The sequence below is a fragment of the Carassius gibelio genome, chromosome A2 (genome assembly GCF_023724105.1).
Source record: "Carassius gibelio isolate Cgi1373 ecotype wild population from Czech Republic chromosome A2, carGib1.2-hapl.c, whole genome shotgun sequence".
Lineage (NCBI taxonomy): Eukaryota > Metazoa > Chordata > Actinopteri > Cypriniformes > Cyprinidae > Carassius > Carassius gibelio.
The window spans coordinates 8,376,022-8,389,284 of NC_068372.1; the positions used below are offsets into that span (position 1 = coordinate 8,376,022).

At 34.3% G+C, this 13,263-nt stretch overlaps 1 protein-coding gene across 3 annotated transcripts in view; it reads left to right on the forward strand.

Moving 5' to 3' along the window:
• The window catches only part of LOC128025892 (divergent protein kinase domain 2A), a 43,549-nt gene extending 35,860 nt beyond the window's left edge, over positions 1 to 7,689 (forward strand). For all 3 annotated transcript variants that reach the window (XM_052612480.1, XM_052612498.1, XM_052612490.1), the window contains one exon: positions 5,892 to 7,689. In XM_052612480.1, the coding sequence (XP_052468440.1) occupies positions 5,892 to 6,197 (306 nt within the window). In that variant the 3' untranslated portion in view covers positions 6,198 to 7,689. The remainder of the gene's footprint in view (positions 1 to 5,891) is intronic.
• The last annotated feature ends 5,574 nt before the right edge of the window (positions 7,690 to 13,263 follow it).

Sequence of the window (13,263 nt, forward strand, 5' to 3'; positions counted from 1 at the left end):
CCAGCCAATTTATTTATTGATTGATTTTATTAAAATTTTAATTTACATACTTTATGTAGGCAATTTAAATTTTGCAGTTGTTGTGTAAACACATACCATCTTTGAGCAACATTTAGCATAATAGCTATGCTAAATGCAGCTTTTGTTCCACATTTATAGTTTAAAGATAGTTTCTGTTGATGATAACATTTTATTGGTAACAGTCTATAGTATGTTGATTGATTGAATGAAGTGATTGGCTGAATGTAAGTTTTTGACATAAAAAAACAACACGCAGAATACATTTAATGAGGTGATTATAAAAGTGTTCCTTGCTAAGATAAAAATTGCTTCTGAAAATAAATTCCAATGGCCAAACATTGCCCTTTTGTTGAAAAGTTAGGTTTTATTCTTGATAATTCATGGGATTCCAGTTTCACGTTTAAGTAAGCATTGCTGTAGAAGTGCATTGCAGCAGATGAACATGGCCCAAAGATGCACTTTTGATTCTGGACTGTAGTGAGTTGGCATGGATGGGTGCAGTGCTGGACCAAGTATGCATGCCAGTGGATCTGCCATCTAGACAGGGCAGGCTGGGCTGGCGGATGAACTTGGAGCATGTGTGCTACATAACAATGGCTATTTGCTTCAGCCTGCCAGCGTTTATCTGAATGGAGCTTGTGTGTGTGTGTGTGTGTGTGTTTGTGTGTGTGTGTGTGTGTGTGTGTGTGTGTGTGTGCGCGCGTTTGCTTCCAGATGGGTCTTTCTAAAATGTTAGATAACACCAGCTTTTTATATCAAGTTTCTATTCTGAATTTACATGTACATATGTTGGGCATCAAGGTTGGAAGTCTTTTTTTTCATCTTTTAAATGTAATTAATTCTGCTTATAATATCTCTGTACATTAATTAACGTGAACCTTTTAAGGATTGCCATTCATGGATTCAGAAATGATTTTTATTCTATTTCTATTTTTATTGCGATTATCTCAAGCAATGCCAATTTTTGTTTTTTTTTAATAACATTTAATGCTTACACTTTATAATTAGATTTTATTATATAATGATAATACTAATAATAGTTATATAAAATGCATTAAATCGTTCAAATTTGTTAATTTGTTTGCATTAACTAAGAAATATTGGTAGAGCAATATATATATATTTTTTTTTTTTGACAGTCGATGCCGATATCTTGGAAAGCAGGGGGCTCAATAGCCGATATATATATATATATATATATATATATATATATATATATATATATATATATATATATATATATATATATATATATATATTTATTTATTTATTTAAGAAATGTGAAATCTTTTGACAATGGATTAAAAAAATATATAGGTAAAATAATTGACAGATAATAAATAAAACATTTAAGTATTTATCAAAAAACATTTTTTTTTTACAAAAATATAATTAAAAGGAAAGTAAACACTGTAACCAACAGGGCACTCAGTATTCTGAATAGGTTGTGTGCATTGGGAAACATGTTTTTCAAATAAAACCCATTTTACGTATAGCACACAGTGAAAATGACATAAATATGACCGTGGGCAAATGCATAAAGCACAGCATAATTTAAAAAAGTTTAAAGCATTAAATTCACACGGACCCACCGTCACACAGACAACACGCGAATGTGCTGGATAAAAATGCACACTTGACAAGATCTCACAGCTGGATTCGACTAAGTTTGCAAGGTTTGTGAAAATAAATGTTCATTAGCCATTCAAAGATGTATTTAAATGTGTATTTGCTTAATGCTGATGGCAAATGAGAACGTTTTATAATGTTAATAATATAATATAAGAGTAAATAATAATTATAATAATGATGATGCTAATAATAATAATTATAATAATAACTACATACCTGTTTGTAAGGAAATTAATTTCTCTATCCAATGCTGTCACAACACGCAACAAAAGAATGACTTGGAAAACTCAAAGGGTGAACTAATCAATTCTCAATAGTTTGAACTAATAATCAATAGTTTGCGTAAGTACTAGATATGTTAGGGAAGTAACACTTAACATTTTAATTACAATTTGCTAAAATGAACGAAATGACTCAAAAAAGATTTTTACATTTTGCTGAATGAGACTCCAAGGACTGAATTGGTAAAATGATCTAAACTTCCCATCACTAGTGCGCTCAGACGTTGCCTTTCTCAACACCTTCCAAAAAAAAAGTCTGGTGCACAGTCAGAATAAAAGTCCCACCTCGAACACATAAGCCAAGTAGAAAAACGTAGCAAAACGGCCTTGGCGATATATCGGTCGACCCTTACTAAGAAAAAATACTTCTTCAGAATTTAATAATCTTAATTTTAATTTTAGAATTGATTAATATTGTTTACGATCAAAAGTTGTTTCCAACAAAATTAACTATTGACATTTTTATTAACTAACATTTAAAAGAGGTTAATATATTTGTTCATTTTTAATTGTAAAGTATTGCATGTTTAGTTTTTACAGTTTAATAATATCCGGTGGGTGAATAGACAAAAAAAAAATATAATAATAATAATAATAATATTCACTGACTCTGATTTTGTTCCAAACCTGTATGAATTTCTTTCTTCTGCTGAACACAAAAGAAGATATTTTAAAGATTGTCTCATCTGTTTTTGTCCATACAATGAAAGTCAGTGGGGTTCCTTTGTGTTCCATAGAAGTCATACTGGTTTGAAATTACATGAGGGTGAATAAATGACAAACTGTCTCTTTAATGTAAGATTTCCATGAGTTCTGGAACAATATTTCGTGCTGTTCCTCCATAAACCTCTGGATGTGATTCTCAACACACAAAGCAAAAGAGAAAAGTGCCGAAGCCAGCGTGTGCTCTGATTGGCTTTTGCACATTACCTCCCATGGATCTCATAATTGGCTTCCATGAGTGTGATTGGCAGTGCAGTGACTTCATTTTCTCTAATTAGTTATTGGCGTGATATTGAGCTGTGTCAAATGACCAAGACAGCAGATCCCCAACTCTTTAAGGTGCTTTATTACTCAATCTAGTTTTGCTGATGAATAGATGTCACAGCCCAGTCTATTTCTCCACCCCACCACCTCCTCCTAGAAGATCCTCAGATTTATTGATTTGTTCAGCATTAAAATGTATGGCTAGAGAAGAACTGCACATGCTTTCAGAAGAATTTCGTATTTGTCTTCTCACAGTGAAGAGCTGAATCAATTCAAGGTCTTTATTCTTCAGAGTGTTGTTCCATTTTAGTGTAGGTTGTTCTTTTTGAAGAAGATTGAAACAACAATAAATGGAGTGATGTGTAATAATAAAGAGCTTTGTTGTTGTTGTAGTTGTTGTCTGATACACAGAATCTAACAGCAAGCTGTTTTTAAAAGGAAAAGCCAGTGGAATAAGGAATAGGCCGGATTGAATACAAGTCAGCTGACTGAAACTGCATGTTGTGAAACAGGAGAACTTGACAAGAAGTTCAATCCTTGCTTCTGCAAACCATAGTAAACTTGTGTTGAATATTAACATGAAATTGACCCATTTTTTCCCCTTAAAACATGTTTCTTTAATTTTTTTTTTTTTTTTTTTACCTACAGACAAATATTTAGGCACTGTTTTAGGTTAATGTATTAGGTAATGCAAACTTCTTCATTGTTTTATTTAATAATTAAGAGTAATTGAATGCCAGTTAACATTGTAATGAAATCTACTGCAAACATGCTATAAAATTAGATTAAAAGATTATGTTTGGTGTAATGACATTTTAAGTCAACCTGTTGAGTTTCTAGAACCCCAAAGCAATGACTGAAAAGTACTCTAATCTCTGCCTAATCAGGATTAGAATCCTAAATCAGTCGTACACTACTGGTAAAATTCTGTGAAAATGCGAGTAATTTTCAAAAAATAAGAGAGATCATACTAAATGCATGTTATATTTTATTTAGTACTGTCCTGAGTAAGATATTGTACATAAAAGATGTTAACATTTAGTCCACAAGACAAAAAAATTGCTGAAATTATTAAAATAACCCCCTCAAAAGTTTGGGAACCCTTGGTTCTTAATACTGTGTTCTGTCACCTGATGATCCTCGACTGTCTTTCTGTTTTGTGAAGGTTGTGCATGAACAGTTAAAACTGAGCAGCGTTCTTCAGAAAAATCTTTAAGGTCCTGCAGATTCTTCAGTTTTCCAACATCTTTGCATATTTGAACCCTTTCCAGCAGTGACTTTATGATTTTGAGATACATCTTATCACACTGAGGACATTTGAGGGACACAAACACAACTATTTAAAAAGATTCAAACATTCACTGATGCTCCAGAAGGAAACAAGATGCATTAAAAACTTTTGGAATTTGAAGATCAAAGTAAATTGTACTTAATTTGTGTACCGGGAAACATACAAGTATCTTCTGTTGTTTACGAAGGGCTGAACTAAATGGAAAAAAAATATATTTCAACAAAATAAGACAAATTTGGCCATCTTCATTGTGTTCAAAAGTTTTCACCCCCAGCTCTTAATACATCTTGTTTCCTTCTGGAGCATCAGTGAATGTTTGAATCTTTTTAAATAGTTTTGTTTGAGTCCCTCAAATGTCCTCAGTGTGATAAGATGCATCTCAAAATCATAAAGTCACTGCTGGAAAGGGTTCAAATATGCAAAGATGCTGGAAAACTGAAGAATCTGCAGGGCCTTAAAGATTTTTCTGAAGAACGCTGCTCAGTTTAACTGTTCAGAACAAACAAGGGACTCATGCACAACCATCACAAAACAGAAAGACAGTCAATGATCATCAGGTAACAGAACACAGTATTAAGAACCAAGGGTTCACAAACATTTGAGTGGGGTTATTTTAATAATTTCAGCAATTTTTTTGTCTTGTGGACTAAATGTTAATATCTTTCATGTACAATATCTTACTCAGGACAGTACTAAATAAAAAATAACATGCATTTAGTATGATCTCTCTTATTTTTTGAAAAATACTCGCATTCTCACAGATTCTGCAAAGGGTGCCCAAACTTTCGAGCCCCACTGTATTTGATCAAAATACAGCAAAAGCAGTATTATCGTGAAATATTATCACAAGTAAAATTATTATTCCAATTGTTTTCTTTTGTCATTTATTGTACACATTTATTTTCTTTAATGACAGCTGGATTTTCAGCAGCCCTCAGTCTTCAGTGTCACATGATTCATCATTACAATATGCTGATTTATTGCTCAAATATAATTTATTCTTATTATTATTAGTTTTGCATTCTTTGATAAATGGAAAGCTCAAAAGCTTCATTTATTTGAAATCTTTTGTAACATTATTAATAGTCACTTACCCTTCAATGGATTCTACTGAAGCTCAAAGTAAACTGGCCTACATGTTACATCAAGCTACCACAGCTACAAAATGAGAACAGGTGTTAGGCTGTTTTTATTAACTACAGCAAATATTGCAAGAACAGCTTTTGATTAGCTGGTATGAGCAGCTGGCCCCTGGGGTCCAATCCGAATGGTGCTGTGCAGGGGTCCTAACTCTTCGTGACACCAGCAGTGTCATAAATACTGATCTCATTCTGCTCTAGCTCCGCTTCATAGGGCCAAATGAGTTTTGGTTTTGTTTGTTTTTCCTGTTTAATTTTTTCTGGATTCCATTTTAATTCTTAAATCAAATGTTAGTTATCAAAAATTAATTGTCTAATTAATTTAAACCAGAAACATTTAACAACACAACACATTGAAATCAGAGGACCCAAACTTCAGTCTTCAATATTCAATTATTGAATATCCTGTTTCTCCCAGAAGCATGGGCTGCAAATGCTGTTTCATGCTGTTTTTGATTTTGAGGGTTATCGTCATGTATTATTTTGGCAGATATTATGCAACATTTGACCGTTTTTTTATTTATTTGTTTTTTATGTCAGATAAACCAGAGAACTATGACGTGTGGTACGAGAGCCGCTACGAGGAATGCGACAAAGAGGCCTGCCTCTCCTTCTCCAAGGACATCCTCTGCTCTCGAGTCACCGTGGACCACAACTACTATGCTATCTGTCAGAACCTGCTCTCCAGATTCGCCACCTGGCGTGGCACCACGGGCGGTCTCCTCCATGACCCCCCTGCCAACTTGGTCAAAGACGGCCGCCTCACGGCTCTGCTGGACCAGTGCACCAGGCCTCAGAAACAGTACGGTCGCTTCCAGGCAGCTAAAGAACTGCGGGAGTACCTGACAGAACTCACACAGCTGAGCAATACTAACAGGTAGTGTCCAGAACAGGGAACATTCTGTGCCCCCACTCCTCCCAAAAAAAGACCTCTGAAGTAATTTTACAAATGTGCTACCAGATTCTGGAACACATTCATTCACCTTCAAGGTAGTCGCTATTTCATTCCCACTATAAATCATGCCAGCATTGGCTCCAGTCCTCTCCAGGGACTAATTAAAGAAGTTTGCACATGAACATGGATTAAAGGGTCGTGTGAAAATCAGCAGACTAGAGGCTCAAACTGCTATGATCACACTGGGGTGTGTGTGTGTGTGTGTGTGATAGATGATTGTAATATCCCTTGCTACCAATATAGGTTCCGATAAAGATCCTGTAGTACGGTTTTTAATGAATTAATAAATTGAGTGCTGTAGGTGCACTATGAGCAGGGGTTATAACTGAAGTGATACAGGGAGTTTGGTTTATATTTGGTTGAGTTTTAACAAAATCATGTCCAGGTAATGTTTTACAAAAAAATGTTTTTAAAAAGATTGTATCAACATAAATTCAAAGCAATATAATTAAATATATATTTTAAAATATACATTTAAATCAGTATACATTTTCTTTAAGGAAAATGCAGTTTTTTGGTGAAATATTACTTGGATGTGTTCTTGACAGGCATTGAGATTCATCCATTTGTGCTTTATTTTAGTCTCTATATTCGATTAGACATCTGGTTTTTCTTTGCTACGGGAAGTCAAGTCTTAACTGAATTTGAAAGTGTGAATGGTCAAATTATGCCTGTGATGGAAGTTGAATGAATTGATTTAATAAACAAACCTGAAATGAAAATACTAAAAGGAGAACAAAATGGATTCGAAACAACTAAGTATGCAAAAATAAAAATACCAAAGAATATTATCACCGTTGCTTTGACCAAGAGTGTTCAAAAGGGAAACCATAATAAAGCTCTTATTTTTTCATGTTCCTGTCTTCATAAACATTAGAGTTGTTGTTTTTTTTTTTACCTTCTTTTTGGACCAATGCAGTTAAAATTCCCATATGCTGGTAACCATGACATATCGTCTCCTTCACTTGCATTTGCATTTGCATTGTGTTTAGAGAAACAAGTTGCACTACACTGTCACATCAGTTTTTCCTCTTAGACCCTTTAATGTTTTGCCCTCTTATCAGTTTTGACTCCATATTTTTAATGTTCTTTTTCCCCTAATAATGTTACCTGTGTGCCATTTCCCATGTTTGTAATGAGCAATACTGGTAGTTGATTAATGAATCATAACTTTTAAAAAATGTCTCACATTTCATATTGCTTTATAGGCATTCCAAATTTTGAAATATGATTTATTTTTGTATTTTCTTTAAAAAAAGTCTGCTGTTCTGTATGCGTTTGTTTTGAGACTGAGGAAAAGTCTGGTTGTATTGTGCCTTTCATTCAAAAGTTGTATTTTTGACTGGAAAATAATATAATTATATTAAAGTATGACTTCAATTACCTTCTCTGATTTATTTTATTTATTGAATCCGCAGTATTGAATTGAATATGAGGTTTGATAACGGCAAATATTCAATTTAAGGCTGCATCATTTTGATTCTTAAGTTAATAAAATATCTTCAGGTGTGTGTATCTCTGAAGACCTCCATATGGTTGCATCTGGAATGAAGCTAACACATATCCTGAGCAGAAGAGAGAGCAGTGTGAGAAGATTAAACTGAACAGAGAATGAACCCTTTATTTGTATTTTTTCAGTCTTTCAGCTTCTATATAACTTGAATTGCTTCAGGATAATCAATAGTTATCAGGAGAAACATTATTTTTGTAAGCCAATATACTTTAAATGAGTATAAAGTGTTTGGCGTTTGGTTGACCACAGAAGTGATTAATATCAGGGCCTGTAGCTGGAGTCGAGGTCTGCGCTCCCCTTTGTGCTCGTTCCTGTGATGAATGGAGTGACTCTGGGCTAAAGTTAAACACCTTCCCCAATGGCATCTAAATATACTCTTCTTCCTCTGGCTGCAAAACCCATGGCAAGGATTAGAGAATAAAGAGTCAGCACCGCTCTGACAGTTCTCCAAATCTAGTGGAGATGGAAATATTGAAAGTTAAAAAAGACATCCAATATCCCAGACAGTCCGAAACCATTCATATTATTCACCCGTTTCATACACTCTAGGCTAAATCGAGCCAAACGTCAAACAAGCGAACAGTTTCAGGCTTCTTAAATGATTTCAGGAGTGGAAAAAGTACCAGTGTCAGAAATTATTTTATTATTAAGAAGCAACATTTGTAATTTTAAGGAGGAACTTAAAAGCATAACCACATAAAAGCATACTACTTATCCTATGAAATGCTGAAAGTTTTTTAAAAAGCATGTTTTTATGGGTTATGAATAATATCCATATTAAAATATACAAGATATCAAAACAAACACACTGTTAAGACATACAGTAGATTACCATTAAAAAGTTTGGGGTCAGTAAGAATGATATTGTGAATTTTACCATGTTAAGTGAATGTTATATTTTAAAAATGTATTTTTTATTTTTATTTTTTTTACTGTGATGCAAAACTTTTAGCAGTAATCAAGGAACATTAATATTACTATTATTATTATTATTATTGTTGTTTTATTATCAATGTTGATAAATATGTGCAGCTTAATATTTAATATATTAAAACAGCTTTTGTTAAAAATTAGTTTAAAATTACTTAAATGCCTATTGTTAATTAAATGTTGTGCAACTTGATATTTTTGTAGAAACAGATCATTTTAACAGTAGTTTTCAGTATTAAATGAATTATATGATTTGCTCAGTTAATGGGCCCTATCATACACCCGGCGCAGTGCAAGTGCAATATGTATATTATATATAATATTATATATATATATATATATATATATGTGTGTGTGTGTGTGTGTGTGTGTGTGCAAATAATGTAAACCAAATAATGTACTGTTTTATTTGAATGATGTTGCTTCAGAAAACACCAGATCCTAAATTAGAACACATCTGCACGTTATGGTCAGAGGACCGTCCAGCTGTGTGGGGTTATATAAACGGTTTCATTATCTGGATGTTTGGTCAGGTTTACAGAGTGAACTTCATGAATCAATTTGCAAGTGGCAAATTTACAGCTGCGAATAATGTTATTCAGTCTCAACGGGAAACGTTTGCACATTGAGGCCACTCTGTTGCTGATTATACAGACAAAAACATCAGATCATAAATGTCAGCATGTACTCGGAAGAACCACATGGCTGTGGTTTTCTGTCATTTGTGCTGTAAGCACAGATGTTGCAGCTATATTTCACTGTAAATAGGGGCAGCAGGAAAGAAGCAAATGAGCAGCTTCTGGAGGGGTACTGTGCGTGTGTGTGTGTGTGTGTGTGTGTGTGTGTGTGCTTATTCTTCGTGCAGAGATGAGAAACTGAGTGCAAATAAAGATAAAAAAGAGATCTAAATGATAAGCACCTGATCTGACAGTGCAGACAACACCATAATCTATATCTACCATCAACTAAGAGCTCAAATCAGAACACACAGAATCTTTATCTAAACTGTAGCTAGAGACTGCATCCTACAGTAAGACGAATATAAACTCACAAATGACTGATTTGGGCACTGTACACAGGCTTCAGCTATAAAAGTTTGATTTCAAAACTGGTGATGTGAGAGGACATCTTTTAGTCTCTTTATTTTGCTATACTGTATTAATATATACTGTACATAGTACAATAATTTAGGTACACAAATGTAAGGGTAAAATTGCAATTGTTTAAAGTGATTTTAGCCATTTTATAAATATTTGTCAGAAGGGTCCAGCCACCAGAATCCCTTAGTAAAAATATATTTATCATCAACATATCCTCCACCATCTTGGCTTTATATTTTTAAGTGAATTAAATATATTTAGCATTAGGTTTAAATATTTAGTTTTTAAATTGTTTTAAATTAATTTGATCAGTTGTTTTCAATATTGAATGAATTGTAAGTATGTTTAGTAAAAAGTATAAAGCCAAGATGGTGGATAAAATGCGGATTGAAAATATAATTCACTGCTGACAACTATTAATAAAGATTAACTATTTAAGTCCTAAATAATGTGCCTTTTTTTTCACTGCGTTAAATATACACACAGTTTTGAGGTGAAATAGTCATGTTTTAATTATTTTAAACAATTATAGATATTTGCCAGTAATTAATAATTTATAGTTATATTTATAACCACATTTTGTCCACCATCTTGGATGTTTATTTATTCTCTGAGTTAAGTATACATATTACACAAATATGGAGATAAAATATTATTTTTTTCCCCTTTATATTTTAACTAATTTTTCTGATAAATTCCAGTATTGCATGAACTAGAATTATATTTATAATACGTTTTTTCATTCACCATCTTGAAGTTATATTTTTTAATTAACTAAATACTTTTAACGTACAATTTTGGGGGAAAAAATTGTCTTTTTAACCTTTTTTCTTTCTTTTTTACATTTTTTTATTAATGTGTTATCCGTATATTTGTAATCAACATTTTATCCATCATCTTGTATTTACATGCATTATGGGCAGGGTTGTAGTCGAAACCAGCTCATTCGAGTCCAGTTGTGATTGGGTCAGAGACAAGACCTAAAGAAATCTTCAAGAGTATGTAAAATGTTTGGTGGAAACAATAAAATTGGTACCATACTCAAACACTATATCAAATTTAACATGGCATGTACACAGTATTTTGATATAAAATGCCACATATCACATATCATTTCTTTTTTAGAGACTTACTGCACACATACTGTTTGTGGCTCTTATATTCAAACTGAATAATACATGTAGCAGACGTTTTAAAAAGTTAATGTGTTAAGTTCATGAGACATCCTGACCTGAGTCCTGCTGCCTCTGCACTGACGTTATCCTAACATCTCATGTCACAAGAAAATCACCAATCATTGAAAGTGTCAATCATACATCAATTTAAAGAAATATTAACAAACAGTAATAATCATGAAATATTTTGATTGGGACTCGAGTGGACTTGGGAAGATGGAGTCCGAGTCTCGAGTACTTAACACTGATTATGGGACTGTCTTAAGTGTCTTAAAGTCTTAAGCGGCAGCATAATGAAGTTGCCTACAATTTGAAATTAACTTTGCATCTGGATTATGCCTATTATATTTTAAAATGGTGATCTATATCTTAAAATCATCTCACTTGGTCTTGGAGCAGAGCTGGAGTCGTTTCTGTCGGTACAGTCCTATGAGATGGCCACAGGCACTGAGGTTAGAGAAACAGAGTGTGCTTGGAAAACCAACACAGCGGGGCGTCTGAACAGCTGTGCCCCCATTACTCTCACTGCCCACATGACCAACCCACAGAACACACACAGGATGTGATTACTATTGACCTAAGCAAAAGAAGAGAGAGAGAGAGAGAGAGAGAGAGAACACCATCCCTGGGGGACATTTAGAGCTGTGCTGGCCTCACAATCAGCTCTGAGTGTTTGTGCACGCATTTGTGTGTGTGTGTGTGTGTGTGTGTGTGTAGAACCAAACACTGACCCCTCTGCCATCCATCTCTATTACTGGCACAAATAACACAGAACTGCAGGACACAGTGTTGTTCAGTTCTTTCTCATTGCTCTTGTCCTTAAAAGCAAACTTCAGAAGACATAGTTTTCTTTAAAGGTAGAATTCACTGAAAAAAAAAGGTAATTTACTCTTTCTAATGTCAATTTAAACTCTTATAGCACTCTTTCTTTCTTGGAATGAAAAATAAGATATTAAGCAAAATGTTCCAACTGCTCTGTCATGTACATGTGAACAGAGACACTGACACAAACATTCAGGTACAGAGCGTAATGATGTGTTGTTCTAGGTGTGGTTGACATAAATGAGAATTCAGTGTTAGCTTTGTGTGCTGTCTGGCTTCAGATGATTAGTAGAATATAATATATCAGATGATTAGTAGAATATAATGTACAATATCTGCTACTTCAGCAAAGACCTTGGCAACTGCACGAGCCCTAAGTGAAGACCTAGGCATCTAGCTGAGCCCTTTGTCACAGATGCATATGAACGTGCCGTGCCAGTACCAGCTGGGACCAAATGCAGTTTTATCAAAAAGGATGTTCATCGTGCTTAAGGTTAGTAATAAGCCAGTCATCTATTACTGGCTAAAGAGCTGATCTATCTTCATGTTTTTCAACCTGCTGGACACAATACAACTCTTCTCTCCCACTTAATGCTGGTGTGATGTACCTCGATCAATATACACCGTATTTGTTTACGGAGACCAGAAGAGAACTAGTCCCCCAGCACAGTCCGGTTTACCCCAAGGTTTTTTTCTCCATTTCTGTCACCTAATGGAGTTTGGGTTCCTTGCCATGGTTGGCTTCTGGCTTGCTTAGTTGCGGTCTGAAAGACATGTTTAGTAATTTATTTATACGATTGCATTGACTGACAGCATGCTTTCTTAAGCATTTTTGAAAAATGGCTTACCCCACCTTTAAAGAGGCAATACAGGCAAGTGGTATAAAGTCTTAAAGGGGCCACACACACAAGCCGTTTACACATTAGAGTTTCTATGACAAATGAGGAGAAAATTATTAGAGAGAAAGATGTCAAATTTGCTGTCACTCCCTCAGCTGTTGTGTTAGAAACACTCTGGCAGCAGTGTTAACTAGTTATCTGTCATTTATATCTAATCAGCTAACACATGGCAGCAACTCAGTGCATTTAGGCATGTAGACATGGTCAAGATGATATGCTGAAGTTCAAACCGAGCATCAAAATGGAGAAGTAAGGTGTTATAAGCGACTTTGAATGTGGCATGGTTGTTGGTCCCAGAAGGGCTGTTTTGAGTATTTCAGACACTGCTGATCTGCTGTTATTTTCACTCATAACCTTTTCTAAGGTTTACAGAAAGTGGCCAAAGAAGAGAAAATATCCAGTGAGTGGCAATTCTGTGGGCGAAAATGCCTTGTTGATGCCAGAGGACAAAGGAGAACAGACAGATTGGTTTGAGCTGGTGGAAAGGTAACTCAAATAACCACTTATTACAAGCTGTG